Genomic DNA, 26,086 nt, shown 5'->3' with positions numbered 1-26,086 from the left:
AACCTATTATATAACCACATGGCAGACAGGGGGGTGAATGGAGAAGCAACCCGATAGTGGCATATGGCTACTCTTCGTTTCCAAAGGAAATGGATGGCCCCACAGATAAAACTTGTCATCTCCCTCAGAGCCTCCATCGGCGCACAAACTTTCCTCCTTCATCTCCTCTCCTTGGCGCTCTCTGTATTTTATTTTATTTTGGTCGAGCACATTATTTGAAGTTACTATGGCAACGTGTCACCAGCTGGCATCGCATAGTAATGCTGGCATTTAGGTAGCAAGCTCCCGAAGTTGGCTCTTTCCCTCCCTCTGCGATCTCATCACTCCCACTAATCTCAGGTGAGCGGGGGACGCATCCGCAGCAACCATGCCCCTCTCCCCTCGTGGTGTTAGTTTTTCAAGACAGGGCAAACTGATCACCCGTTCCTGGTTCACTCAGTTCTGCGGGGGTCCTGACTCTGTGTGTGTAGGTGTGTTTGCTGTTGAGGTGGTGGTTAAATAGATCATGTTTGAGTGTTGCGCACCCAAACTACTGGTCTTATCAATAAGATGATGATGGTGGTGGTGCTTTTTTTATGCAAAGAAGTAGAATAATTTGGAGAGGGCTACTCTCCTGATCGCAGTTACTTAGTATCCCGGCTAATTAATATTAACGACACAATATTGGGTTTCTCTTTTTCTCTCTTGCCATCACACAGGGATGAGACCTTGACTGTTTTCCTTTGGAGCTTCAGCTCCCTCCCAGGTGTGCAAGACCTCCCTATATACTGATGGGCTGAATTAATAAGAGGATTGATTGTCGCAGATCACTGGAGAGGGTTCTATACGGCAAATAAGCTCTGCCACTCAAGGCGTTAAGTAGCCCCTCATCAGCCAAGTGCCTGGGATGATTGCATTTATTTTTACACGTTTGACCTAGTTTCAAACCCTGTCTCTTCATGCTGTGATTCATTAGCTACATTTTACACCACCCCAAATGGAGCAGAGGTGACTCTGCCTGGTTTGTGCCAGAGTCTTGGATACAGTTTCTCTTTGGGATAGAATATGCAGGTCCTCCTTGTATTCTGTTTTAAGAAGCAATTTCCTATCCAGGCACCTGGAAGGCCGCTTGGGTATGGATGAGTGGCCGCCTCGTGCCTTGGTAGTAAGTAAAAGTTGACCACAAAATTTCCTCTAAGGATGGAAAGAGGGGCATTCTCATTAGCCTGAACTGCAGGGATCCCTCCCTTCTCTGCACCCCCACGCAGTACTCAGGCTTTTCCATGTTGCTAACCAGGCTGGGAGTTCAGGCTCTGACACTGTAAAGTTTGAGCAATGTCGGCATCAGGAGTATCTGAGTTGCTAGGGCAAGTGCAGTCTGATCCTGCCACCCCCAGCCCCTGACCTCTTTCTAAACATTTAAAACATGGTGGCTATAGAAGGTCTCAAACTTGTAAAAGGGGAAGGAGACAGGAAGCAGAGGTGGATTGCCGTGCTGAGGGCACTACTGGAAAAGGGATAAGCATCAGACAAGCATAATATGATTCTATCATTCTGTCACTGTGAGACAAAGAGGGTTTTTTTTGGGGGGGGGTGTCTTTTTTTGGTTTTTAATTTAAATGACCGAGAGGAGCCTTAACTGAATTCGAACCTGCTGCTGGTGTCACTGTGCCATTTCAGAAATCAGTCAGTCACAAGGGTGGGCTTTCCAACAGATCTGATACAAAAGTGGGCTAGACCCCATAACAGGAAAGAAGGGGTGCTTCGCCTTGGAAGTGAAGCACTGCCATTTCTCATTAACAGCCCAATGCAGGTAACTTGTCCAAACTTAGTCACATCATACTACAGATCGTACTGGAAGGCACTCAGCTGGGTTTTTCTGTGTGGTGGTTAGAACGAAGGAATGAACAAGCTGGGAAAAGTAATTTTGATTGATTGATGAACAGCACACCCTGAGCAAGTCCCTGTAAAAAGCTAACAGTTTCGTTCATAAAATGGTCACTCTCTCTAGATGGGTGCCTGAACCCCTTCCTCTTTTCATTTTCTTTTGAAAATGAAGCATGGAAGTTTCTCTAAACAAGCCTTGACAATGCAGCCTTTTCACAGTAATACCAGGCAACTTGAGCTCTGAGGCTTGTTTGCTTTTTTTCTCCCCCCCCCCCTTTCAAATTCAAATCAAGCCTTTGGAAATAACAAGCATTCAGTATCTGTATCTATGCATTTGGGGCAGCCTGCAGTTCTGACAATGATAGGTTTTCCAACACACGCACACACACACAGACACACACATACACTCACACAGAGACACGCACACACACACACACACACACACACACACACACGCTCACAATCCCAGGACTCATTTAAGCCAAAGCTTTAAAAGTAAACTATTGTCCAACAGACGATAGCATTTTCTCTGAGAGGATGATCCATCACAAAAAATAAAACGTCCCCAGATCGCTTACCTTGAAGCACTGGAATTACCTGCAGAATGTCCTCCCTTTCTTTGCAAAACAAGCCAGGCTTTGGCCAGCAGCAGAATTACTCCAAAAGAAGAAAAATAAGTCCTTTATGTTGTAATTTTCGCTGTTTATATGCAAGAAGTGTAGTGGGTCTGCTCACGTAGGAATAAATAAAAAGCCGAAAAAATTGCACGGCAGCTACCATGTGAAAAGGAAAGACCTCTAGTGGCCACCGGCTGAATTCTTGGAGGAAGCTCTTCACAGAAGAGATGGAGGGAGTAGAGGAGACACATGCGTGTACACACACACACACACACACACACACACACACACACACACTACTTCAAACTTGGAAGATTTCTCCTGTCTTGCAACCAGGCTGGCCGGAGGGATGAACAATAATACGCTTGTTTCTTGGTTTTGGGGCACCTGGTTAAGTTTGCAGTGCGGGTGGTGTTCTGTCTGGTCTGAAAGGGACGGATGATTTCACACTCACCACGCCCATCCCCGAGGTCCTGAGCGGGAGAGGGGATTGGACTCCCTGGCTGGCCAGGGCGGCTGCCCCGATAGAGGCTCCAGGTCCCCAGCATTATAGTGTCATCGCCCCTGATCCCGAGAGTCCCACTTTCACACTCTCTGCCAGCTCTGCGTGTTTTCTGAACATCGAGGGTGTGTGTGATGGTCACTAGCAGGCGGAGCCGGCTTCCAGTGCTCAGATAGGCCCTGTGGCTGCTTTGAAATTCTGAAGAATTTTTACAAGGACACTTCAATTTTCACTTTGCTCCCAGCCCCACAAATTACAGAGCTGGTGCTGCTGACTGGAAGAACATGCAACTCCTAACGTCCTAATTGGAAGGAACCTAGAAGCAAATGAGAACCTGTATCTTTGGGAGTTACTTTTGCAAATGTGAACTTGAAAAACATTCGATTACCCAGAGACATCCTGTGGAGGAGAGCAGAAGGAGCTTCCTGGGGACATCAAGGCTCTTCCTTCCACCACTGTCATTGAAGTGTAAACCTGTAATCTGGGAGGAATTTTTTTCCCCACGCTGTATTTTTATAACAAAGGAAGATATTGGTTTGGGTTTTTAACAAAGACAGCAGTGCGTGCCACAAATATAATATTTGGTTCCGATATATCACTTCCAGGCCCACCCCTCTGGTGGGCATTATGTCTGATACCCTTTGGCACTGGGCTTCTCTGGAACTGCCTGCATCACACCAAGCTGGCTCTTCCGTGAGACTGCCCTTGACAGGGCCTAGTGGGGCTAGACGGCAGCCCAATGGAGTCTGGCCAGTGACACTCTTGAGCGTCTTCTCCCAGCTGGTGGATTTATGGCCAGGACTTCCTTTACCGGGCTCCTGGAGTAAATCTCCCTAAATTCTGCTTGCAGACACTGACCGTGTCAGAAGACAACACTGTGGTATAGACTCATAATGTCTGGGAGGGAAAAAGCAGAAACGAGTGCGGTGATGTATTCTGATACATGGCAGGATGTGGTTCCCGGTCCTCTGACCCCGTGGATCCTTTCAGACCCTCTTCCTCTCCAAATCCTTGCACGGACTTCCCTGTTCTCAGAACCCCTCTGGCACTTGGTCGGCTTCGCAGAACAAGGTCTTGTGCTTTTTCCCTCATGGACGTTAAATCTTGCTTTCCCAACGAGGTCATGAACTCCTGAGAGCAAGGACCTCTTCTCATTTCTTTGATCCTTGGTCCTTAGCAAGTAGCTGCTGGCTTCTCACTGGCCGATTCATGGTGGTCCACCAATTGATGCTTCTTTAGGGAACTTCAGTGTATTCAAGGCACCATAGGAGCCATTTGATCCTTTTACTCCAGCTCTGGGTGTAGATAATGGGTGGATTATTGTCCCACTTTACAGATGGAACAGTTGGAGATTAAACATATAAAATTATTTACCAGAAAAACAAAGTATCTCCACCTTCTTGCTGTAGGCTGGATCTCCTGACGTCAACACTGCGCTCTTCCCAATGTACGAGCAGCTGGAGAGTTAATGGATGGGTCCCTTATTGTCTATGTCTGGAGCTGCTGTTACAGTCTCAGGCACACAATAGGTGTTCAGTAAATGCTTTTTGAATGAGTTGATGAATAAGCTCTAGGAGACATTTACTCCGAGGGAAGCTTCGCATGCTGATGTGCTAAGGAGAAATTCTCCATCCCCGGGGGCCCTTTTTATACTCACCTGGGATGAAGAGACATTTTCCTGTGTGAAGTCAAGTAAATGGAGAAGATGGAGCTCATGGTCCTTTCCCCCCCCCCTGTTTCATGGCATTTTTCTTTATTTCTTGCAGAGTCACTTTGTGGCGTGTATGACAGCCATCTTAAACCAGATGGGCGACCAGCACTACTCCTTCTATATTGAGACCTTCCAGACCAGCTCTGAACTTGTGGTGAGTCTATAGGATGCTGGGGGGCAGCGTGGGGGAGACACGTTGAACTAATGATTCTTGAGAGTTGAGGGCTGGAGGGTCTTCCCGTGAACCTTGAGTGTGTATGGGTCTAAGTTTGCAGCCATGTTCGTGGGGTGCCCTGTTTTTCACTCCCGCTTGGGCTTGTATGTGTCACCTCTGGGACATATCTTCAGTCATGTCAGGCATGAGCCCTGGATGTCGAGTCTGCTTATGCCTTAACAAATATTTGTTGATGAATCATGGACATTTTGTGCCTTAAGAGCATGAGTGTAAAGACTCTTAGGTTTGAATCTAGGATTTGTCACCATCTAGCTGTGTGCCTGTGGGCAAGTTAACCTTTCCCATGCCTGCCTGCCTTTCTTTTAATTTTACAACTGCACCTGTGGCATATGGAAGTTCTCCAGGCTAGGGGTTGAATTGGAGCTGCAGCTGTCACCCTGCGCCACAGCCACAGCAATTCTGAGCCACATCTGTAACATAAGCCACAGCTTGAAGCAACGCCATATCCGCGACCCACTGAGTGAGGCCAGGGATGGAACCTGCATCCTCACGGACACTATGTCAGGTTCTTAACCTGCTGAGCCACAGTGGGAACTCCAAGTTAACCTTTCTCTAAGCCTCATTTGACCCATCTGTAAAGTAAGGATAATATCATTTATGTCACAGAATTGTGAAGGGATGAAATGAAGCACAGTAGCTCTCACATTCTATCGGTAAAAAGTAGCTATTATTACATGATAATAACAAATGCATAGTGAAAGTTGGCCTCTAAGCCTCATTCTTCTTCTAGCTTCTCAGGACTCACTTGCTATAGGACTGTGTGCCTGTGGCCTGTGGCCTGTGGACCTGTACCTCTGCAGCCGATGGCTTCATCCACACAAAGCCCAGCCTGGGCTGTCCCAGGCATGGTCATCTTTGTCACTGTCTCCTTTCTACTGCCAGATTCAGGGGTTCTGCTGCCGGGGCTTCCTTTTAACTCTCCTTGAAGGAACCAAGGGCACTGGAATTAGACCAGCCTCAGAGAATGGCCCACAAAAAGAGAATCAGAAGAAAGCCAATGCCTACACCTTTATCCACCTAGCAGTGAGAGAGAAGGTCTCTCACTGGAGTAGGATTGGCAAGAAATGGAACCTCTCTCTAGATATGCCAAAAAAAAAAAAAAAAAAGGAAAAGGAAAGAAAGAAAGAAAAGAAACAAAAGGAAAGCTGAGCTAAACAACCCAAGATATTCCCCCCTTTCAAGTTATTTATGTCATGGGACATGGAAATAGAAAGACTGGATTCCTAATGTTTCACCCTGAGTGGAAAGAAAGGCAAGATGGATGGTAAGAAAGGGAATTCTGTGTGTTGAACTTACACACTTCTCACGCAGTCCTCCAGCAGTGTTAGTGCTCACATTTAACAAGTCTGCAATCCGCTCGCTCAAGGCCACACAGCAGTATGTGGCAGAGGGAGGATATGAACCTCTGCTTCTAGCATGCTGCACCTCTCATTCAGAAGCCAGGCTTTGCATCTGCAAGGCAGAGGCCTTCTGCATTCCCACAGGAAGGGAATGTGCCTGCGACGATACCCCGCCTCCCCAGGTGACGTCAGGGATGGATGATCATTCTCACCATCATTCCCTCGTCATCATCCTGGAGCACTTAGAGGACATTTGCGGTGGGCTGGGCTCTGTATAGAGCATCTTATAGACAGCATGCGCTTAACCCTCACAGTAGCCCTTTGAGGTGGATGTTGTCCCCATTCTGCTGATGCAGAAACTGGGACTGAAAGCATTGGGGTAATTTTCCCTAGAAGCAACGATTGCTGGAAAGGAACCAATCTCATTTCCAGAATTTTGCAGTTTAGCTTAAAGCAGTGATTTTCAAATTATATTTCTCCCAGCCTCGCTATCTCCTACCATAAACACACACGCACATGTGTGCACGTGTGCATACACACACACACACACACACACACACGCACGCACACATACACACACGTGCGCACACATACACACACGTGCGCATGCTTCAACCAGAGCTGTTTCTACTTTTATCTATTAATGTATTCGGTTCCAGGTAAGATTTTCTCTGAACAAAGAATTCTGCTGTTAAAATAATTTGAAAATCACTGACTTAAGGAAAGAATTCTGAGCAGATTTCCTATGGATTTTAAATTTTTCCCAAAGCTACAGGTGGGATGACTTTATTTCTTCCAGCTCAGGAGAGTCCTGGGGCCAGTGGTTCTGGTCTTTGTTATCTGGCTTTGTCTTGATTTTGTGTTCTCCAAAGGTAGAGAACAGATTTGACCCACCGCAAAATCTGATGGGGCATGTTGAGGTCCACTTTGAACCTATTCCAAGGAGAGGGAGAGCGTCCCTGTCATGTTTCCTCTAAGCTGCCCCTGCACGTGCCTGTGACATGTGAATTAGCTGTGTTTACGGTACAGTAATTAGACGTTCATTTTAATAATAGTTTGTTTGCTCAATGACCCGAGATGCATTCATATAATGTAGATTATTTCCTCCTCAAATACATATTTGGAAAGATGATTATAAAATTGTCACATCAGTGAAAACATTTACTTCTTTACTCCCAAAGACCAAATTATTAGTGCTTTATTTTGAGAGCATATTCATAGTTCACATTCATGTGCCACTTACACTTGTGAAACACTTTCTCAGTAACCAATCAAAAGCTTCCCTTTAAAAATCCACTGCTATCATGGAGTTCCCATTGCGGTTCAGTGGAAACAAATCTGACTGGTAACCATGAGGACTCAGGTTTGATCCCTGGCCTCGCTCAGTGGGTTAAGGATCCGGCATTGCCCTGAGCTGTACTGTAGGTTGCAGATATGGCTCAGATCCCATGTTGCTGTGGCCGTAGCGTAGGCCTGCACTAGAGCTCTGATTTGACCCCTAGCCTGGGAATCTCCATGTGCTGCGGGTGCAGCCCGAAAAAGACAACAAAATAAATAAAAATAAATCCGCTGCTATCGGTTTCATTGGCTTTACTTAATGAAAGGCTGTGCCCTTTCTGCATTTCCAAAACGTAACAAAGAAAACGTTTGCACAGCCAATAAGATCTAGGCTCTTCCAGTCATTTCCTGTAAAGCAAGATAACAAGTATGTTTGGCTTTTCTATTGCAGGACTTCTTGATGGAGACATTCATCATGTTCAAGGACCTCATTGGAAAAAATGTATATCCTGTGGACTGGATGGCCATGAGTATGGTTCAGAACAGGTAAGCTGCCACCTGCTTCCTAACAGCCCCGTCATCTCGGCACTCACTCTACACCTCCCTGGGAGAGACAGAAGGTGGGGATAGTTTCTCGCTGGTGAAAATAAACCAAAATGCAGTAGATCCTTTCTTTCTACACTTAAACCCCGGGGCACTTCTCACCAATCTTGAGCTATTTATTTTTTATTTTTCATGCCTTTTTATGTGCTGAGCTAGTTACTCCCTATCCTTTCCATTCTTCAAATACTAGTTAAAATATACTTTGTCTATGAGGCCTTCCCTAAAGTCTTAAGACAGAAGAACTTGAGACTAGCCTTATTAAAATTATGTTGTTTTTAATTTATTCAAAACAGTAAAGTGTATTCTCTAACATGGTAGAATAAGTTTAGGAAGCATTGGATTAAATGGCTTTGAACAGCTTTCTCTGCTGCAGGACTTCTCAGAGTCTTTAGTATGCTAATGGGATTCTCAAGAGGAAGATTTAGGCTACAGCATTTCACAGATTTTCTTGCCCATTGAACCATTTGGTGTGCATATATTTCTGTCTCTGTGTGTATGTATAATACTTGTTAACATCTCCTAGAATACCAATGTAACCCAGGAATAATTCAGATCCCACATGGCCCAGCACAACAATAGATATGAGTAATTGTGTACAATTTCAGTCTTTAATGCTTTTTCTCAAATAATGCTATTTCATCAAAGTGAAATTCAAGTCCTAGCACTCAGCAGTATCGTCTAATATTCCCTTTCTCCAGTCTTCTGTCTCTCAGTATCTCTCGTATCCCATGGCTTAGCTAAGTCTCTCTCAGAACTTATTCTCAATTCCTATCCACAAACTCCTTTAAAGCTGGGCCTGGCCTTCCAGGCGCCTCTCTTTCCTTTTTCTCTCACTTTCCCTTGGCTTCTTGGATTTGTTTCAGGTCCTTCCCATGGAAGGCCCTTAACCCTACGCTGGCTAGAAGTTTTGTCTCTCTCTACCCACTGCCCTTATTCTATATCACAAAGCCAAGAATTTACTGGCAAAGCCAGAAATATCCCTAGAGGGTAAAAGAAGAGAAGTTGAAGGGGCAAAGGCAAAATTTTCCTTAGTGGGAGGAAAAGAGGGAAGTCTATAAACATATTAATAATTTTGTCACTGGACACAGTCTGGAAATTTCGCTCAGGTATGCCTTGGAGCTGACTCCAGTCCCAGATGGCCTCCATCCCTTACCTTTCTGGCCTCTGAAAAGCTGTTCTTCCACTACCTGGATCCCTAAGTGTCTAGCCAAGTGACTTTACAGACACACTTGCTCTTGGGGCCAGCTTTGGGGGCTGGTGAAGGGGAGGAGAAGGTTGTCAGAACAGAAAGGAATATTTATACATTGGTGCTTATGGTGGGAGGAGGAAAATCAGCCCAGCAGAGAAATATCAGAATTCATAGCCTGCGATAACGTTGTCCCAATTCTCCCTGTTCACATCAGGAGGCTGGCTTTTGCGGTGGTTATAGCTTTGGTGGGAATTAGGCATAGGCCCCATTATGGATGAGAGGCAGGTCTCTCCCTAGGCCTATGTCAGGGCTCACTGCCTGAGCATGCAACCTATGTAGTTGCATAGGAGGCCGGCACTCTAAAGGGCTCTGCTGTTACCATCTTGAAATTCTTAATCATTTTTGGCCAAGGAAGCTTACATTTTCATTGTATGCTGAGCTCTACAAATTATGTAGCTGGTTGTACATCATGTCCACGTCTAGTCATCTTGCGTTTGAAAGAAGCTAGCACCCCCCGCAACCCCCAGCTGCATGTGAATCCCTTCAGTGCTTGCCAGCTGGTCAATAATATTTTGGGGTTTTGCCAAATTACATGAAATACCCAGGTGAGTCATCTTTGACTCACCCTACATTTTCAGATACACACAACTATTCACTGTTACCTACCGCTTCGCACTGCCATGACTTTGCATAAACTGTGGCTCTCCTCCTTTCTAGACCAAACTCAACATAAAAGCAGTCTTCAAATTCTTGTCCATGTAATTTCTCCTTTGTGGATCCTTCTAGGACTCCTTTATAGTAAGAGAATATGTTACCCCCTCTATTTATACAGATGCCCATATTATAGCACCTACCCCACTGTAGTATAATTAACTCTTCATTTGACTGTTTCTGTCACTGCAGAATGGGCTTCTTGAAGGCAAGCACTATGTCCAGTTTATCTCTGCATTTCTAACTCTTGGCACAGAGCCTAATGTTCAAACATATGTAATGAACACTATATATCTCATGAGTACTTATTGATTAGGATTTTTTTAAAAATCCAAATCAAATTTGCCTACACAGAAAAATAAGTTTTTGGGTCAGACAATTGAAAAAGCCTAGGGTTATGGCTTCAGGCATGGATGTATCTAGGTGCTCAAATAGTGTCGTAGGGAATCTGTATCTCTACCTTTGCTCTTTTCTCTGTTGGCTTCATTCTTAGGCAGATGCTCTCTTTGCAGTGGGAAATCAGCTTGTAGAAGTTCCAAAAATATGTCTGGTTGGATTAGCAGCCCCAATAGAAAGAAAAAGCCTCTTCTTCAATAGATAGAGCAAAATTCCCCAGACTAACCTTCAAAGATCTGGCTTGGGCTACATGCCATCCATAAACCCCTGTGTCCAGAAGAATGAAATATGCTATTTCATCAGGATTGGGTCATATGACCACCTTTGGAACTGGGTAGGGTATGGTTAGCTCTACCCAAACCACAAAGTCTTGGAGCAAAGGGGGAGGCTGGGGGAATAATTATTCAAAGGAAAATTTGGGCGTTATTACCAGAAGGAGAAAGGAATAATGGATAGGCAAATAAATGCACAGACATTCATCACTGATACAGGGTCAGGAGGATGGGAGCCCAGAGAGGCTGGAACCCTGACCGGGTTCGCCTCCCCTTCTGAGCTGCCAGCAGTCATCCTGGAGGAAACACGTCCAAGTGCTTTGAAGGAATGTTCCCTGTCTGAAGATCCCAGCTAGCCACAGTCTTTTCTGGGCACAGGCACCTAAAGATGATGAAATAATCCTGTTTTCTTTATACCTAAAAAATTATAATTTTCTAAGGAACCTAAGAAAGAATTAGCTCCTAAATAGAAACACTTGTATTTCTGAAGGATCACCTAAGTACTTAAGTCTCTACATTAAAAAAAAAAAAAAAAGTTAGAAACACAGCCTGGGTTTCAGACTTCTTAGTTCTGCCACCTTCTCTTTCTTGGGAAGTCATTTAACCTCTTGGAATCTCAGTTTTATGACCTGTAAAATGGGATAATTATAGTCCCCACTTCATGATATCTATATCTATATCTCTCTGCATATGCACGTACGTACACATATACACACGCATATATACAGATATACACATGCACACACACACATACATATGTGACTCATATATATATACAGTGAACATAGAGTATGAGTTACTCCCTAGCCCAGTGCTGGTGCCTGGGAAGAGTCTGATGAATGAGAGCATGGCCGTCTGCAGGCGCAAACAGCAAACCGCCATGGACTAGCATGTGCCTAGTGTCAACCAGAAAAGATGACTGCTTTTCTTACCTTGTAGTTTCCTTCATCTTCCGGCCACAGTGATCCCCTTCCATTTATGGAGCACTTGGAATTTTCTCACTGTTGTTGCATTTTGTGTGGTATTATAATAACATAATGCATGAAGCACCTAGACTCACCGTTATTGCAAACACTTTACATGTATTAGCTCATTTAATCTTGCAACAACTTTATGATGTAGAACTATTGTAATCCACATTTTACACATCAAGAAACAGAACAGATAAGTAACTTACTCAGTGTTGCATTGCTAATAAAAATAAAGAGAGAGAAAGAGAAAGAAAGAAAAGGCAGGTGATCAGAGCCCAATGTCTTATCTCTACTGCTTCATCCTGTAAAATAGTTAGGTTTACATTATTAAGTACATTGTAAGGGTGTGCGAACTGCATATGTATTGGTTCAGAGAACTTAAAAAGGCCCAAAGAGGTAACTTACCCAAGGTCATAGAGCTAGTTAGTAAAAAAATTCAGCATAATTTGGGCACATAGAGTATACACTATGGTTTAGCCCAGATCAGTATTCCCAAGAGCATAATTTTCTCTTCTCTAAGAATGTACAGCCTAGGAATTCCCACCATCACTCAGTGGAAATGAATATGACTAGTATCCACGAGGACGCAGGTTCAATCTCCAGTCTTGCTCAGTGGGTTAAGGATCCAACATTGCCATGAGCTGTGGTGTAGGTCGCAGACATGCCTCGGATGGGTCTGGTGTTGCTGTGACTGTGGTGTGTAGGTCAGTGGCTACAGCTCCAATCGGACCCCTAGCCTGGGAACCGCCATATGCAGTGGGTGTGGTACTAAGTAAATAAATAAATAAATTTTAACAAATGCGCAGCCTAGGCTCCATTCATTCATGTGACCAAGGCAAACTTCATATGTCGGTTAGTCTATATATGACAATCTTTGTTCCTTTCTTTTCTTCCCCTCCCTCCCTTCCCTATTATTTATATATTATGATGATCTGTTTGTAATTTACTATTATCACTTATGTATGCATGTATGCGTGTATGTATATATGTATATATGTATGTATTAGTTATATATAATTTATCTGCTTACTGGAGGAAGGAATGGAGTTTTCCAGATTTGAATGTCTCCTCAGCTGTGTCCTGTTTGTGTATGCAGACAGAGTGGCGTGTCCACTGCAAGAAATACTTCCTGTTAGAGCATTTTTCTTTTTGGTAAGATGCCACCTTCAGTAAGATCTGATTTGCATGACATGGTTAATTTGTAAATGATCAAGTTCTTTGTAATATTGTGAATGAACAAAATATGCCTAAGAGCCTCTGTTCCCTCCTCCATCTGCACCTCAATCTGGAAACCCAACTTTTTCTGTGGGGATGGGGAAGAGGCTGTTGGGGATTTATACACATCCCTACAGCTTCTCTAAATGGACTCAATCAGCACATACTTATTGCGTGTCCTGGGCATCCAGAGCCTGGGGAGTAGACAGGCCCATCTATGCCCTGGTCCCTGATGACAGGGGGCTTACAGTCTTGTTGGTGAGACAGTAAATATGCCCATGGAAATATGACCACATGCTGCAGTCACTGTAGTGAATTCAGAGAGGGCCCAGAGAAGCAAAGCTTTATAACTGCCCAGGTTCGAATCCTGCCTCCACCATTTATTTAATAGTTATATGGCCTCGGGTGAAGTTACTTCAGCACTCTGAACTCCACTTTTCTCATTGAAAAATAGGGCTAATGATAGTACTATACAAAAAGTTTGGGTGGGGACCAAAATGAAATAATATGTATAAAGTAGTTAGAATAGGTTTGGACATGTAGCAAGCCTTTCATAAATGTAGCTATTATTTTGGTTCATATACGAATGTGAATTCCTATGATCTGGGAATATGCAAAATGTTTCACAGAAGAGGCACATCTGGGCTGGATCTTGTCAACCTTACCAGTGACGTATTTCAAGGTCTAACATTGTCTCCACCACATGCTAGGCACATAGTAGGGTCATGGTGGTGTATCCTAGGGAGCTGAGGAGGGCAGGGCTCAGCAGTCTGCTGGCAGCTCCATCAGTGTGCTGACAGTCAGTGACAGCCGCTTCCCCTTCCTAACTACATGAATTTGTACGGTCTTCTTCCTTTCAGTAGACCTCACATCCTTCAGAAGTTATTACCCTGAAGGAGGCTTCTCCACTGGTTTTTCAGCCAGCACAGCACACCTAATCTGATGTCCAGCTGGCCACAGGATTCCAGTCCCAGGAGCCTGGTGCATCCCTAACTGGAATCCCAAATCACTTGAGAAGTGTCAGGACCACTTGGGGTGGGCTGTGTCCTGGCCCTGAGCTAGAATCCTCTGATTCATTCCAGCCCCCTGGTGCAGGGAGCTCTTGCATGTTGTGAGGGAAGCAGCTTAAAGGCTCTGGGAGAATGGCTTTCTCACTCCTTCTGGTAGGGAATAAGGGCTCCCTTCCTGGCCAGCTCTTTTATTTCCATCTTTAAGTTTTTCCCAGTAGAATCAACAACATCCCACAAACCAGTGGGAAGCTGGAATGGGATTCAGGGATTCCTCTCCCTGCCTTGTGCTTTCTCATTGGAACGGGCACGCCCACTTCCATCCAGTCCTGCTCCAGCAACCTGGGGTCTGGGTTGGTTGTCACATTGGGGTCTTCTGAGGCTCGGATCCTCCTGCTTCAGACCTACAAGGTAGCTGGGCAGTTAAGGATAATGATAATGACACAAATGACATTATTAAGAACTCCTGGGACCTGAGGCCCTGGACCACCAGCTTCGTGTACGGCATCTCATTTAATCTTCACACACCCGTCGTCGTGTAGACGGGGCAGATGAGTCTGTGTGCACTTCCATTCCTGCATCTGCTTCAAAGACTAGTGCACCTGGGACAGCTGGGCTTAGTCAGGGGGAGAAGCAGAGAGACTCTTGGTTGCCTCATGTGATGAGGATTTGTTCTGTTGCATGAAGGGAAGTAGGAAGCTGGGAACCCAGTCCAGTGGTTGCAGTGCGGCTTCCCATGGAGCAGTTTTCAGGATGCCAGCCTTGTGTTTGGCTCCCTTTCTGCCAGCTTCTTCCTGCTCGCAGCAGCTGACTTCCCATGCATATGGCTTCGCTTCCTCACAGACGATCTGCTCATGGCTTCTGCTCATTGCATTCTCCCTGGTTGTCTAGCTGTTAAACTGGCTAAAAGGACTTGATCTACCACTGTCTAGGCTTGGGTGCCCCCACTAGTACCTGTATGATCACCCAGGGGCTGCTGGCCAGCCCATGGAAGAGTGCTTGAGTCAAGTGTTGGTCCTGGGCCCAGTCAGCTGCAGGCAGGGCAGCAGGAGGATGGCAGCTAAGTGGGAAGGGGCTCTGGGCCTGGTGGACATGAGTAGGAGCATGCCCAGTGCCAAAAGACCATGCAGGCCGGCCTTCAAGGGAGCCAGTATATCTTTCTAGTTAATTGCGAAGGCTTTAGGGAAAGACAAATCTGACATGGGGTGTGGACTCTGCTGCTGCATGCGAATGCAGGGAAATTTTTTTTTTTATCTTTCCAGTGCTTTTCCTCTTTTGTTAAATGGGTACGACAGTAGCGCCTACCTCAGTTTGCAACATTGCATGCAGCAGCATCTGTAGAGCACTTGGCACAGGGTATATGAAAGGAACACTGTGATGACTCCCATCCTTGCTGTTATAACAAAGTGAGCTCATAGCTTGGAGTGAACAGAGTTATAGAGATTCCTTGGACAGAATAGCATGGCGACTAAATACTGAGGTCCTGAGGCAGCATACCTTTGTTTCAATCCTGTTTTCATATGTATTGGCTGCAATCCTGGGAAAGTTACCACCTAAACTCACACTTCTAAAATGAAAACAACATCTAACTTAGAGAGTTAATGTGAGAATGAAAAAAGGGGGAGGGGGAACCAGAAGGACTCTATATGAGGTACCTAGCACAGAGCTTGGCACATCATTGGTAATACCTCGTGGCTGTGGTTATTATTGATTTCTTAGAGCCTGCTAAGCATCATGGATGAAATTCAGGAAATGCTAGGTTGAGATTTGAACATGAACTTTGTTTTCAACAACTTCAATTCATTTTTGAGAGTAACAGAAAGAGGTGAGTGTGTTTTCATTCCAACCCACTTCACCATATTAGTGCTTCGGCTTTAGAATTTTTTTTAAGAGAATGCAAAAGACATGCTTTTCCAAGTCCATACATGGGAAAGCAAAGTTAAGCGATATTCTCATTTTCAGAGGGTGGCCTCAGAAGAATCCAGAGAGGGGTAGGGCTTGACCTATTGTCTCTCAGCCCCTATCTGTCACCAGTCCCCACCGTCAGCATAGGGGGCTAATTAATTCCTGATTTTTGGACTGGTCTTTGCAAAACAGAGACAGGTTTAGGTTGACAATTAAAATAATAACTGTTACTGAAACTAATGATAACTTTGTTCCTGCAGAGAATGCATAAAACCCTTCATTTTGGTATCATATCAGGCAGTCTGAGATGTCTATACATAAATGACAGCTACTCAATGGGAATTTCCATCTGAGGAATCAGAACTCATCTTTAAGGAGAAAAAGTCGATGCTTTTTCAAAGGCTGTCCATTTTTCTCTTGGTCCCTGCCTTTCAACGCAGAGTGAAGCAACCCAAAGGGATCTGAACAGCCATGGCGACCATGTTAATACTGTCACTGGGTGTCAGGCACTATGTTCAGCACTTGCATACATTTTCCATTAAACCCTGCAGCCACCCTGTGAAAAGGGTTACACTGCTGCTGTTTTTACCAGCAAGGGCACTTAGACGTCAAAGGTGATCTGAACATGTCTCAAAACCACACAGCCGGGAAATTATAAAGCCAGAAATCACATCTGATTGTGTGTATGTGTGTGTATATGTGTGCAAATCTTGTGATCCCAATACAGGATGCAGTGGTTCAATAAACATTTGAGTGTTCAGTGAACACCTAGTCCAGGTTCTTTACAAGCAATGCCTGATATAACTTATGCTATAGCTGCCCACCAAAAATACACCTGCAACTTCCATGGACATGGCCTATGTGTCCCGAGAGCTTCCTACTCTTTTATTCTCTGGGCTTTCTCTGGCTCCAGGACATTTCTGATGCTCAGGTGTGTCCTATACAGTCTCTCAGAAGTTCCCCAGAAGAACTGAGTCCCAGTTATCACCCAAAGCAACAACCTCGGAAAAACACTTCCTTTTACTGGCTTCCCATTGGTAGCCAAACATTTTCCCTTGGCCAGCTACTTGGTAGAGAAATTATTGATAGTCCACTGATAATCAGAAATTATAGACATAGTGCAGGTAAGATCTGGCCTCTGCCCTGGTATATTTTGCAAATACACACACACACACACACACACCACACACACACACACACACACACACACACACACACACACACAATGGAGACTTGGCCGCAGCAGGGCATGTAGCCGATGGGGGCGGGGGGTGACTGCAAAAACCCAAGACAGAAATAAAGTGGCTTGGTTCAGGTCAGTGACAGTGGGTGATGAGAAGTAGTTGAATTTGGATATATTTTGAAAGTAATCCTAAGAGGTTTTGCTGACTGGCCAGGTGTAGGGTATGAGAGAAAGAGAAAAGTCAAGGAAAGTCCTCCCACCCCCTGAGCAGTTGGAAGAATTGAGTTGTTCTTAGATGAGAAAACAACAGAAAGAGGGTGGGTGATAGGAGTTGAGTTTTTGACATGTATGTTTGAGATGCCTATTAGTCATCCAAGTGTGTAGAGCAAAGAGCTGGAGAGCAAGACGGAGCTCAGGCGAGAGACCAGCGATGAAGATATACAATTTGGGAGTCAAAGGCATGTTGAGTGGAGAGTCAAAGAGCTTATGGAGGGAGTCTCTGATTTCAGGAAAGTGCAGTCTATTGGAGGAGGCTGAGTCACACAACTAATTCCTTGTATAGCACAGGATAAACTCTGAGAAAAGCAATTGCATTGACTGTTCTCTGGGGGACACAAAGACACAGTAGACCTTGCTCTAAAGAGATTAGAAGGAGGGGGTGTTCTATGCAAAGGAAGACAACTAAAAGCAGAGCATAATAGTGAGAAATGAGTCTAGCAAAGAAGGTGGGGTCCAATCCTGGAGGGCATAGACTGTCAAGAGAGTTTGGACTCATTCTGTGGCCAGTGGGGAGTCATTGAAGTCGGTGATCAGCAGGATTGGAACTGTCCCAAAGAGTAAGGCACTCTAGAGGTTGAAAGAGCAAGAGATAAGGGTTTGCAAGACCAGTCAGTAGGGAGGAAGGAGAGAAAGGGATGGATGGAGGGCATTTAAGGACAAACACAATTTTACAACGGGTACCAAAATGTTCAAAATGCATAAGATTTGACCAGCATCCCTATTCAAGGAGAAAACTGGAGACGAGGGGTATCTAGGAGGTACAAGGCATACATAGAAGAGTGATTAGGGAAATGCTGTTTACAACAGAAAATGCTTAGAAACAACATAAAGGGCCATCAATAAAAGACTGATGAAATTAAACTGTGATACACCCATACAGTGGAATGCTCTTCAGTGATTAAAAGGGATTCATTGGCATGAAAGAAACACATGGTTTACTGTTGAGTAAAAGAGACAGGCTGTGAAGTAGAATTCATCATTTAACCCCTTTTATCAAAATGATATCTTTAAAATAGCAATCGTGTATATACATCTAGGGAGAGGTTTGAAATTATGTTCATCAAAATGTCAATGACAGTTTTCCCCAGATGATAGGTGGTGTGTTGTTTGTTTATTTATTTGATTTGGGAGGAGACAATTTGTCTTTCTATCTTTCTGGATGACATGCATTTTCTGCCATAAGCTTGTAAGAGCTTCAACAAGAGACAAATTTTCTAAATGAAGTCAAATAGACAGGGCAGGGCAGACATGGCCCCAGGTCTGTGGTGTGAGCAGGTGTTTATGTGGGTCAGCCGGCCTCTCCTTGGGTCTTTGGGACGCTCCCTGAGGGATCTGTTGTCTGGAACACGAGGGAGGGATGTCTGGGTTAAAGTGCTCAGATGGCCGGGTGACCTTCTTCCCTCTTCCAGGGTCTTCCTGAGAGCTATCAACAAGTTTGCAGAAACCATGAACCAGAAGTTCCTGGAAAACACAAACTTTGAGTTCCAGGTGAGTGTGAGGCCCCAGAGCTGTCCTTGGGGTGCCTGGCAGGCCAGCTCCAGCATCCCAGGCTGACTGCTCCCTCAGACACATCCCAGAGCTCTCCCAAAGGTATGCCTGTGTCTCTGCAGGTTTCCACCGAGTGGTGGTGATGGGGAGAGAATTACTCAGAGCTCGGAACCAGGCCCTTGATTAAACAGTCCTCAACTGAGCAGCATATGCAAGTGTGACTGTGCAATGTATCTTGTGCTAAAGAGGAGACATACACTCAGTCACTGCCAGAGTGTGCGCCACCTTTTAAACATGTATCCTCTTTTCTTACTTTCCTATTCACTGGCACCTACAAAAGCAGCCCTTCCCAGATACTGAAAAATAAAGCTCCCTAGTCAGGTCTATCATTTTCTGATTCTTCGGAATCACTTTTAGTGCTCAGACAAGACCTCTCTGAGATTCAGGGGCCTCAAATCATGCCCTTGGGGAAGAGCGACACACCTGCTCAAGGCCCTGGCAGGTAGAAGCAACTCGTCAAAGCCTGGCACATGAAGCCAGGTGGCTCCCTCTGGCTGGAGGTGTGAGAGGGAAGACCCCCCCCAAAAGGGGATGCTCCCTCCAGGGCAGCCCCTGACCTCTAGCATCTCTTATAGCGCCAGCTTAGGGAGTAGCCAGCAAACTGGGATGAGGGTGTTTCTGCCTGCTCCTCTGGGTGTTCAGTTCCTGTCTGGGCTTCCATCCTTGACCAGCTGCGCCACCTCAGGCAAGGCCTGGACTGCATCTGTGCCTCAGCGGACTCATCTGTGGAATGCTTGCCACTTGGTGGGGCTTTTCCAGAACTGGAATGTGCCAGAGCTCTTGCTGGGGGAACTCACTTGTAAAGTCCCAACAGTTTCCATCCAGATTCTTCCTCCTCCAAGAGACCTCCCAGCCTGACTCCTCCCTGAAGGTCCCCTAGCAACCACAAGGTCACGAGGTCTCAAGCTCAGCCTGCTGTAGTCTCTAGCCTCTAGCTCTCTCATTCTCTCTCTCTCTCTCTCTCTCAAATCTTTTTAGGGCCGCACCCATGGCATATGGAAGTTCCCAGGCTAGGGGTTGAATCAGAGCTGCAGCTGACGGCCACAGCCACAGCAACTCAGGATCCAAGCTGAGTCTGCAACCTATACTGCAGCTCATGGCAATGTCACATACTTAACCCACTGAGTGGGGCCAGGGAATGGAACCCACGGCCTTGTGGCTACTAGTCGGGTTTGATCCTGCTGAGCCACAACAGGAACTCCTGTAGTCTCTTGATAGTGCTTGGTGGGATCTTTTTTGCTGTTCTATGTGCCTGTTCTCTTTCTTTCCTCTGGGAGAAGATAAGCTTCAGGAGTGCAAAGACTAACTCACAGGGCTCTAAGCACTGTGCCCGGCACACAGTAGGTTTCCTGGAGGAGGTGATGCCTGGGCTGAGGTCTGTGAGATCCACTCTGCTGGGTGTCACCAGCCTATAAGTACTTAGTAAACAATACGTTTGAATAAGACTTCCTCCCACCCCCTTGCATTTAAATCAGGCAATTGAACTATAGTGATAATGAGGATAAAAAGAATAGCTGCCATTTTCTGACAGCGATTGTACACACAGATCTCACGACAAGCATTTTACGCGTTATCTTTCTCAGTCCTTACAGCTACCCTACAGGTACTTACTATTATGATTTCCTCTGCTGGAGGGATGTGGGTAGTAGGACGCCCAGGTGATGGGCAGCCTGAAGTCACACAGCATGTCAGTGCAGAGGTGGGACAGAGCACAGCAGTGGCTAGAGATGGAGTTTCCCCACCACATTGGGTTGACTGCCCGGCAGGGTCTGAGTGAGAGTTATCAATCTTCAATGTGGAAATAAAACCTGTCACTTTGGCTGTTTGAATCAGAAGTGTTTGATCCCCTCCCAAATGTGGCTCAGACTCTGGCTACAGGTGTCATCAGGGAAGTTAATAAGGCCGTTGCTTTGGGGGAGGGCGGCTTGAACAACACACCTAGGAATCGGTGGCAAGGCAGTATCTGGGCCATAAATCTGTTGGCTCATTTGTTCATCCCTTTGCGTGGGCATTGGCAATTACAGCCTCAGACCTGATTTCCCGACTCTGGCTCTCTGCCAGAGAGAGAAGAGCTTAGCTTCAGTCCTGTATGCCATTCTTTTAGCTTTTATCCAGTTTTCCTGAAAGAATATCTGTATCTGAGAGGAGCTCTGAGAAGCAGGGATTTCATACATGGAATGTTTGCATCTTTGAGCCGTGTGACATTAGGCACTTCATTTCTCTGTGGCTCAGTTTCCTCAATGTCAAATTATGACACTATTGGTAGCTACCTCATTGGATTGTTGAAATGAAGTGAATTAATTCATATAAAACACTTAGAACAGTGCTGGGAACATTGTAGCTACTTAATACCTGTGAGTTCACTGTAATTTTAGTAACTGTTACCATTTGGATGATGATGATGGTCTTAAATGCGTCAGGTCCGGGAGCTCATGTATGTCCGCAGCCAACAGGATGGTAGGGAGGCATCTTTCTGGTCATCCCAACACTGCCTGGGGCTGTCACACCCACAAGATTTTGTAAGATGAGAAAGTGGCCAACATTACACAATGAAATAAGTCTCTTTTTCTAATGAGACTTCCGTAGATATTCACTGGAAAAGACTCAAGAACAGGATCATTCTTCAACCTTATCTTTGTTCTCTTACCTTCTCCTCGCTCATGTAAGAATGGATTTGTTCTCTGTACCCTGCCTGGAACATGCCTTGTTTCCTTCTTACAGTTTCATTAATTATGCATTTAATATCAGCAGGAACAGCATCCATCACTAAGCACTGCTGGCCTTGGCAGCTGCTGTCCAGAGAAGGGGCAGGTACAATGAGATTATCCCTAATGTCTTTTCCGGAACTGTGGTTTTTATGATTCAAAGGGCAAAAAGCAAGAAGCTCTGTGGGTGCCACTCTGTGGGTGACAAGACTTAAGAATTACAAAAATGATGTTTCCTGTTTGGGGCTAAAATAATTTTCATTCCCAGGCCCTATTCAGATGCTGGGCCTTGACATTTGCATGTGTCTACATGGTCACAGACGACCAAGAGAGGATTTCACATTTAACTCAGTGAGAATTTTTGTTTAAGAGCAATTTTCATGAGTCCAGGCTAGTGCAACATGCCTTGAAAAATTCAGAAGCAAAGCAGAACATTCCCCAGTCCTCAAGGATTTGGTGTCTCAATAGTGGGCTGTAAATCCATCTTCTAGCATCCAAGCTTTTGAAGAAAATGACTAACTTTTATTAGGCATTTACTTAGGGCATGTTGATCCTTATCATGACCCTCTTAGGTTGGGATATACCCATTTTACTGATGAACAAACCAAGGTTTAGATAAATGATTGAGTTTCCTGTTAAATGCCATCTAACTACTAAGTGGGGCTGCTGGGATTGAACTGCAGACCAATCTTCAAAGCCCAAGCTCTTTTCACTCTTCTGCACTGTCTCGTAGAAACAGGTGACCTTTCAGATCTAGGAGACAGCTCTACATAGCTCCAGAAACACTGTCTGCCCTTATTAGCTCAGGCTGGCCTGGGATAGAGAGCTCTATGATGATTGGCTGTGGGGTTAGACTCTCTGTGTCTGCAACTCTGACTGGCCCAGACATCAGTGGTTACACTTCAGATGTACTCTTTGGCTCCAGATCAACTTTTTCCATCTTAGGCAGTGGTGGGATTGCTACTACTACAACAGCTCTAGTTGGCTCTGCCTTTGGTAATTTCAGCCTTGGCCTTGAGGCATTTCTGGATCAGCCTCTGTGCCTCAGAGAACCTTGGGATCATTTTTGAACTTGAATGGGAGACCCCGTGAAATCAAGAGCTTCCAGAATATCTCCAGCCATTGGTGGAAGTGTAAGGGCAGGGTTGGTCTTTATAATGGGAAATGTAACCAGTAATGGCAAAAAACAAAAACAAAAAAACAAAAAAAAAAACCATGAGAGATGGAACACAGACCCAGAGGGAAACTCAAGGAAGAGTGCCCCATGCCCTTAAAGAGGACTATGGCACTACCCACAGGGAGGCTCATGGCAGGATGCCTCCACCAGGCAGAAAGATGGTCACATGCCTGACAATAGTTTACGCAGCCCTGCCTGCCTCAGTTTGAGGGCTCCAGACAACCTCTGGCCTAATGTCGCCAATCTGAATCCATAATTGGAAACTTGCACTCGCAGAACCAACAGCATCTTCAGAACATCATGGCAACTAGACCTTTGCACCACGGAAGATGGTATACTGACTGTGTTTCGGCAACCCTGGGTGTTGGGTCCTTTTTTAAAAAATCGGAATTTGGAGCAAATAATTCAAGCCCATTGAGGAAGAATCTTACAGGATCAAAAATTCTTGCTGTCTCTGCTGTAAAGACATCCAATGAACCAGTGGAAACCTCAACCAACAACAAAGGTTGACAGAAATGGAGAAAGGAGAAGAAAAGTGATTTTTAGCAGAAGAGCAGAATGGTTAAAGAAGACAAGTTCTGGAAACAGATAAACTTGGATTCAAATGCCAGCTTTGTGTGACCGTGGGCAAGTTATTCAACCTCTCTGAGCCTCGGCTTCTTACTCTCTAAAATGTTGAGAATCATAATACAAATCTCAGAGTTTCTGGGGAGGACTTAATAAGGACTCATGCGGAGGGCTGGGCTCTTTAATGAACTCATTTAACAAAAATTTCCTGAGCATATGCTGGGTTAAACACAATCCTAGACCCTAGATATACAACACTGAGTAAAGAGATGAAGTTCTTGGGGTTCCCGTCATGGTGCAGCGGAAATGAATCCAACTAGGAACCACGAGGTTGCGGGTTTAATCCCTGGCCTCGCTGAATGGGTTAAGGATCCGGCCTTGCCATGAGCTGTGGTGTAGGTCGCAGACATGCCTCAGATCCTGCATTTCTGTGGCTGTGGCATAGGCCAGCAGCTGTAGCTCTGATTAGACCCCTAGCCTGGGAACCTCCATATGCCGTGGGTGCAGCCCTAAAAAAAAGAGAGAGAGAGAAAGATGAGGTTCTTGCCTGCGTGATGCTTACATCCAATGGAGGAGGCAGAAAGTAAATTAGTTCTGCTTAAAATATGTCATTACTCCTATGAACAGGGTGTAATGAGGGTGAATAATGGGGCTGATCTACTTTAGTCCAGGGAAGCTGGGAAGACTTCCCCAGGAAGTGATTTTTGAACTAAGACTGAGTGGGAGTTTACTAGGTAGCAATTTCCTCATTTAGTCTTTATAACAACCCCCTTTAGATACTATCTAAAGATTCGGAGAAGTAGGGTAACTTGCCCATGACAGTGGAGCTGGTAATTGGATTGGAATCCTGGAAGGCAACCTGACAGTACCCATGAAAACAAATAAAGACAGCAAACAAAGAGTAAAAAAAAAAAAGTCTGCATAGACCCTGTGCATTAGCAGTTCCACCTCTAAGATTGTATATTACATGATAGTCTCCCATACATAAAGATATGTAAACCAGAATGTTGATTACAGCACTGATGCTAAAGGAGAAAAAGTTGGAATCAAGCTAAATGTCTCTAAATAGGAAATTGGTTAAAATTAAAGTATATTCTCAGAGCAGAAGACCATGCAACAATAAAAGAGAATGAAGATCTCTATATGCTAATATGGAAACATCTGCCAGAAATATTGATGAGAGAAAAAAGCAAAGTACAGCAGACTCTTTTTTGAAAAAAATATATGTCTATACATATGTTTGTTTATACACAAAAATTTTTGGAAGGATATCCAGGAATTTGGTAAAACATTTTCTTCTGGGGAATTAGACTAGGGTCCAAGGTAGGATAGAAAATTATTTTTTTATGATTTAATCTTTTCAACCATTTAATTTTTTACTGTGTTCATATATTATATTTATAATTTTTTGAGAGTTAATTTAAAATAGCTAAATTCTAATTACACTAACTAGCAGTATGACTGGGTGGTAGTTTAATTTATCTGGATCTCACTGTTTACGTCTGTGAAGTAATAGAGTTGGGTCAGATGACCCTTAAATTTATTCCAGCTTTAACCTTCCATTGTCCTGTGATTTCAAAATATTAAATTCTTAATCAGAAATCGTCTCACCTCTTACCCCAGGGAAAGAGAGACCCATGTGTGTTGCTAAAGTTTCTGTGGCTTCTCTGAACCAGCCAGGCTGAGCTCTTAGTAAAATGTCACCAGACAGCTTGGGGCAGGGAGGAAAGAAAAATCTGGGATCTTTTGAAACAACTGTTGAATCTAACAAAATGGTAAACAGTAAATAAATATTTTCTGGAACACAACTGTATCCAAGCCTGAATTTGTGCTGCATTTGGCATTAGGGATACAAATAATGGAAACCAGGACCCTTGCTGCTAGTGCAACTGAGAATTGGGAAAGACAGGGCTTCCACATACTCTACAGTCAGCACCATGGCCAACACCACCACTCCATCTGCTGAACACTGATGGATGCCTTCATGCTCATATTATTTCATCCAGCATTTATAACAATCCCTTATGGTAGTTTCCATTATTTTCTCCACTTTATAAGTAAGGAAAATGCGGCTCAGAAAGGTCAAGGAACCAGCCAGAGGCAGCTCAGCTAGTGAGAGAGACTGGTATCCATACCCTAGTCTATGAGATGCTGACGCATTTGCTTTTAACCACTGAATGATACTGTCATGGGAAGTTCAGGTGCAACCCATATCTGTAGTTGCACCTACTAAGTGCTACTCAAATCCAGTTCAGTGGACCCATATCTGTAGTTGCACCTACTAAGTGCTACTCAAATCCAGAAGGCTTGAGCGGACCTGATGTGGTCTGTCTTCTGGGAAGGCCTCATAAAGGAAATGGGTCTTGAACTGGGCTTTGATACAAGAATGGGACTTAGGTGCTGTGGTGTGAGAACCACTGTAAGCAGAGCCAAGGAGGCCAAGGTGCTCATATTCTGCCTATGAGTCTGAGCAAATCAACCCCCTCCCTCCTCTGGAATAGGCAGTTATGTGTTAATGTATTAATGCATCCTCAGCTAAAGACTGACCTGACCATGGTGTGTAAAGAGCCCTGAATGTCAATCAGTGGGCCTGGGTTTAAATGCCAGCTCTACTGCATGTATAACAAGCTGTGTGACCTTAAGCAAAATACTTAACCCCACTAAGGTTTGGTCTCCTCATCTGTAAAATGGGCCTACTAATAGCTATCAGGTTTTGAGAGATGAAAGGAGGGATGTATGGGTAAGTGCCTGGCCCACGGTAAAATGAAGGGCTTGTTTTGCTTCTTTCTGAAACTGGAACCACAAGCCC

General features: G+C 44.8%; 2 protein-coding genes across 5 annotated transcripts in view; one reads left to right on the top strand and one right to left on the bottom strand.

Moving 5' to 3' along the window:
- Nucleotides 1-4,745, bottom strand: part of FAM196B (family with sequence similarity 196 member B) — a 118,185-nt gene extending 113,440 nt beyond the window's left edge. Inside the window, exon 1 of the mRNA XM_021076637.1 lies at nt 2,445-4,745. The gene's annotated coding sequence lies outside the window, so the exon portion shown is untranslated. The remainder of the gene's footprint in view (nt 1-2,444) is intronic.
- Nucleotides 1-26,086, top strand: part of DOCK2 (dedicator of cytokinesis 2) — a 405,461-nt gene that overhangs the window by 304,477 nt on the left and 74,898 nt on the right. For all 4 annotated transcript variants that reach the window (XM_021076635.1, XM_021076633.1, XM_021076634.1 and 1 more), the window contains 3 exons: nt 4,752-4,850; nt 8,001-8,095; nt 18,690-18,768. In XM_021076635.1, coding sequence (XP_020932294.1) covers nt 4,752-4,850; nt 8,001-8,095; nt 18,690-18,768 — 273 coding nt within the window. The remainder of the gene's footprint in view (nt 1-4,751; nt 4,851-8,000; nt 8,096-18,689; nt 18,769-26,086) is intronic.

This window comes from Sus scrofa, chromosome 16 (assembly GCF_000003025.6).
Source record: "Sus scrofa isolate TJ Tabasco breed Duroc chromosome 16, Sscrofa11.1, whole genome shotgun sequence".
NCBI lineage: Eukaryota > Metazoa > Chordata > Mammalia > Artiodactyla > Suidae > Sus > Sus scrofa.
This window is presented reverse-complemented; position numbering and strand designations above follow the sequence as displayed.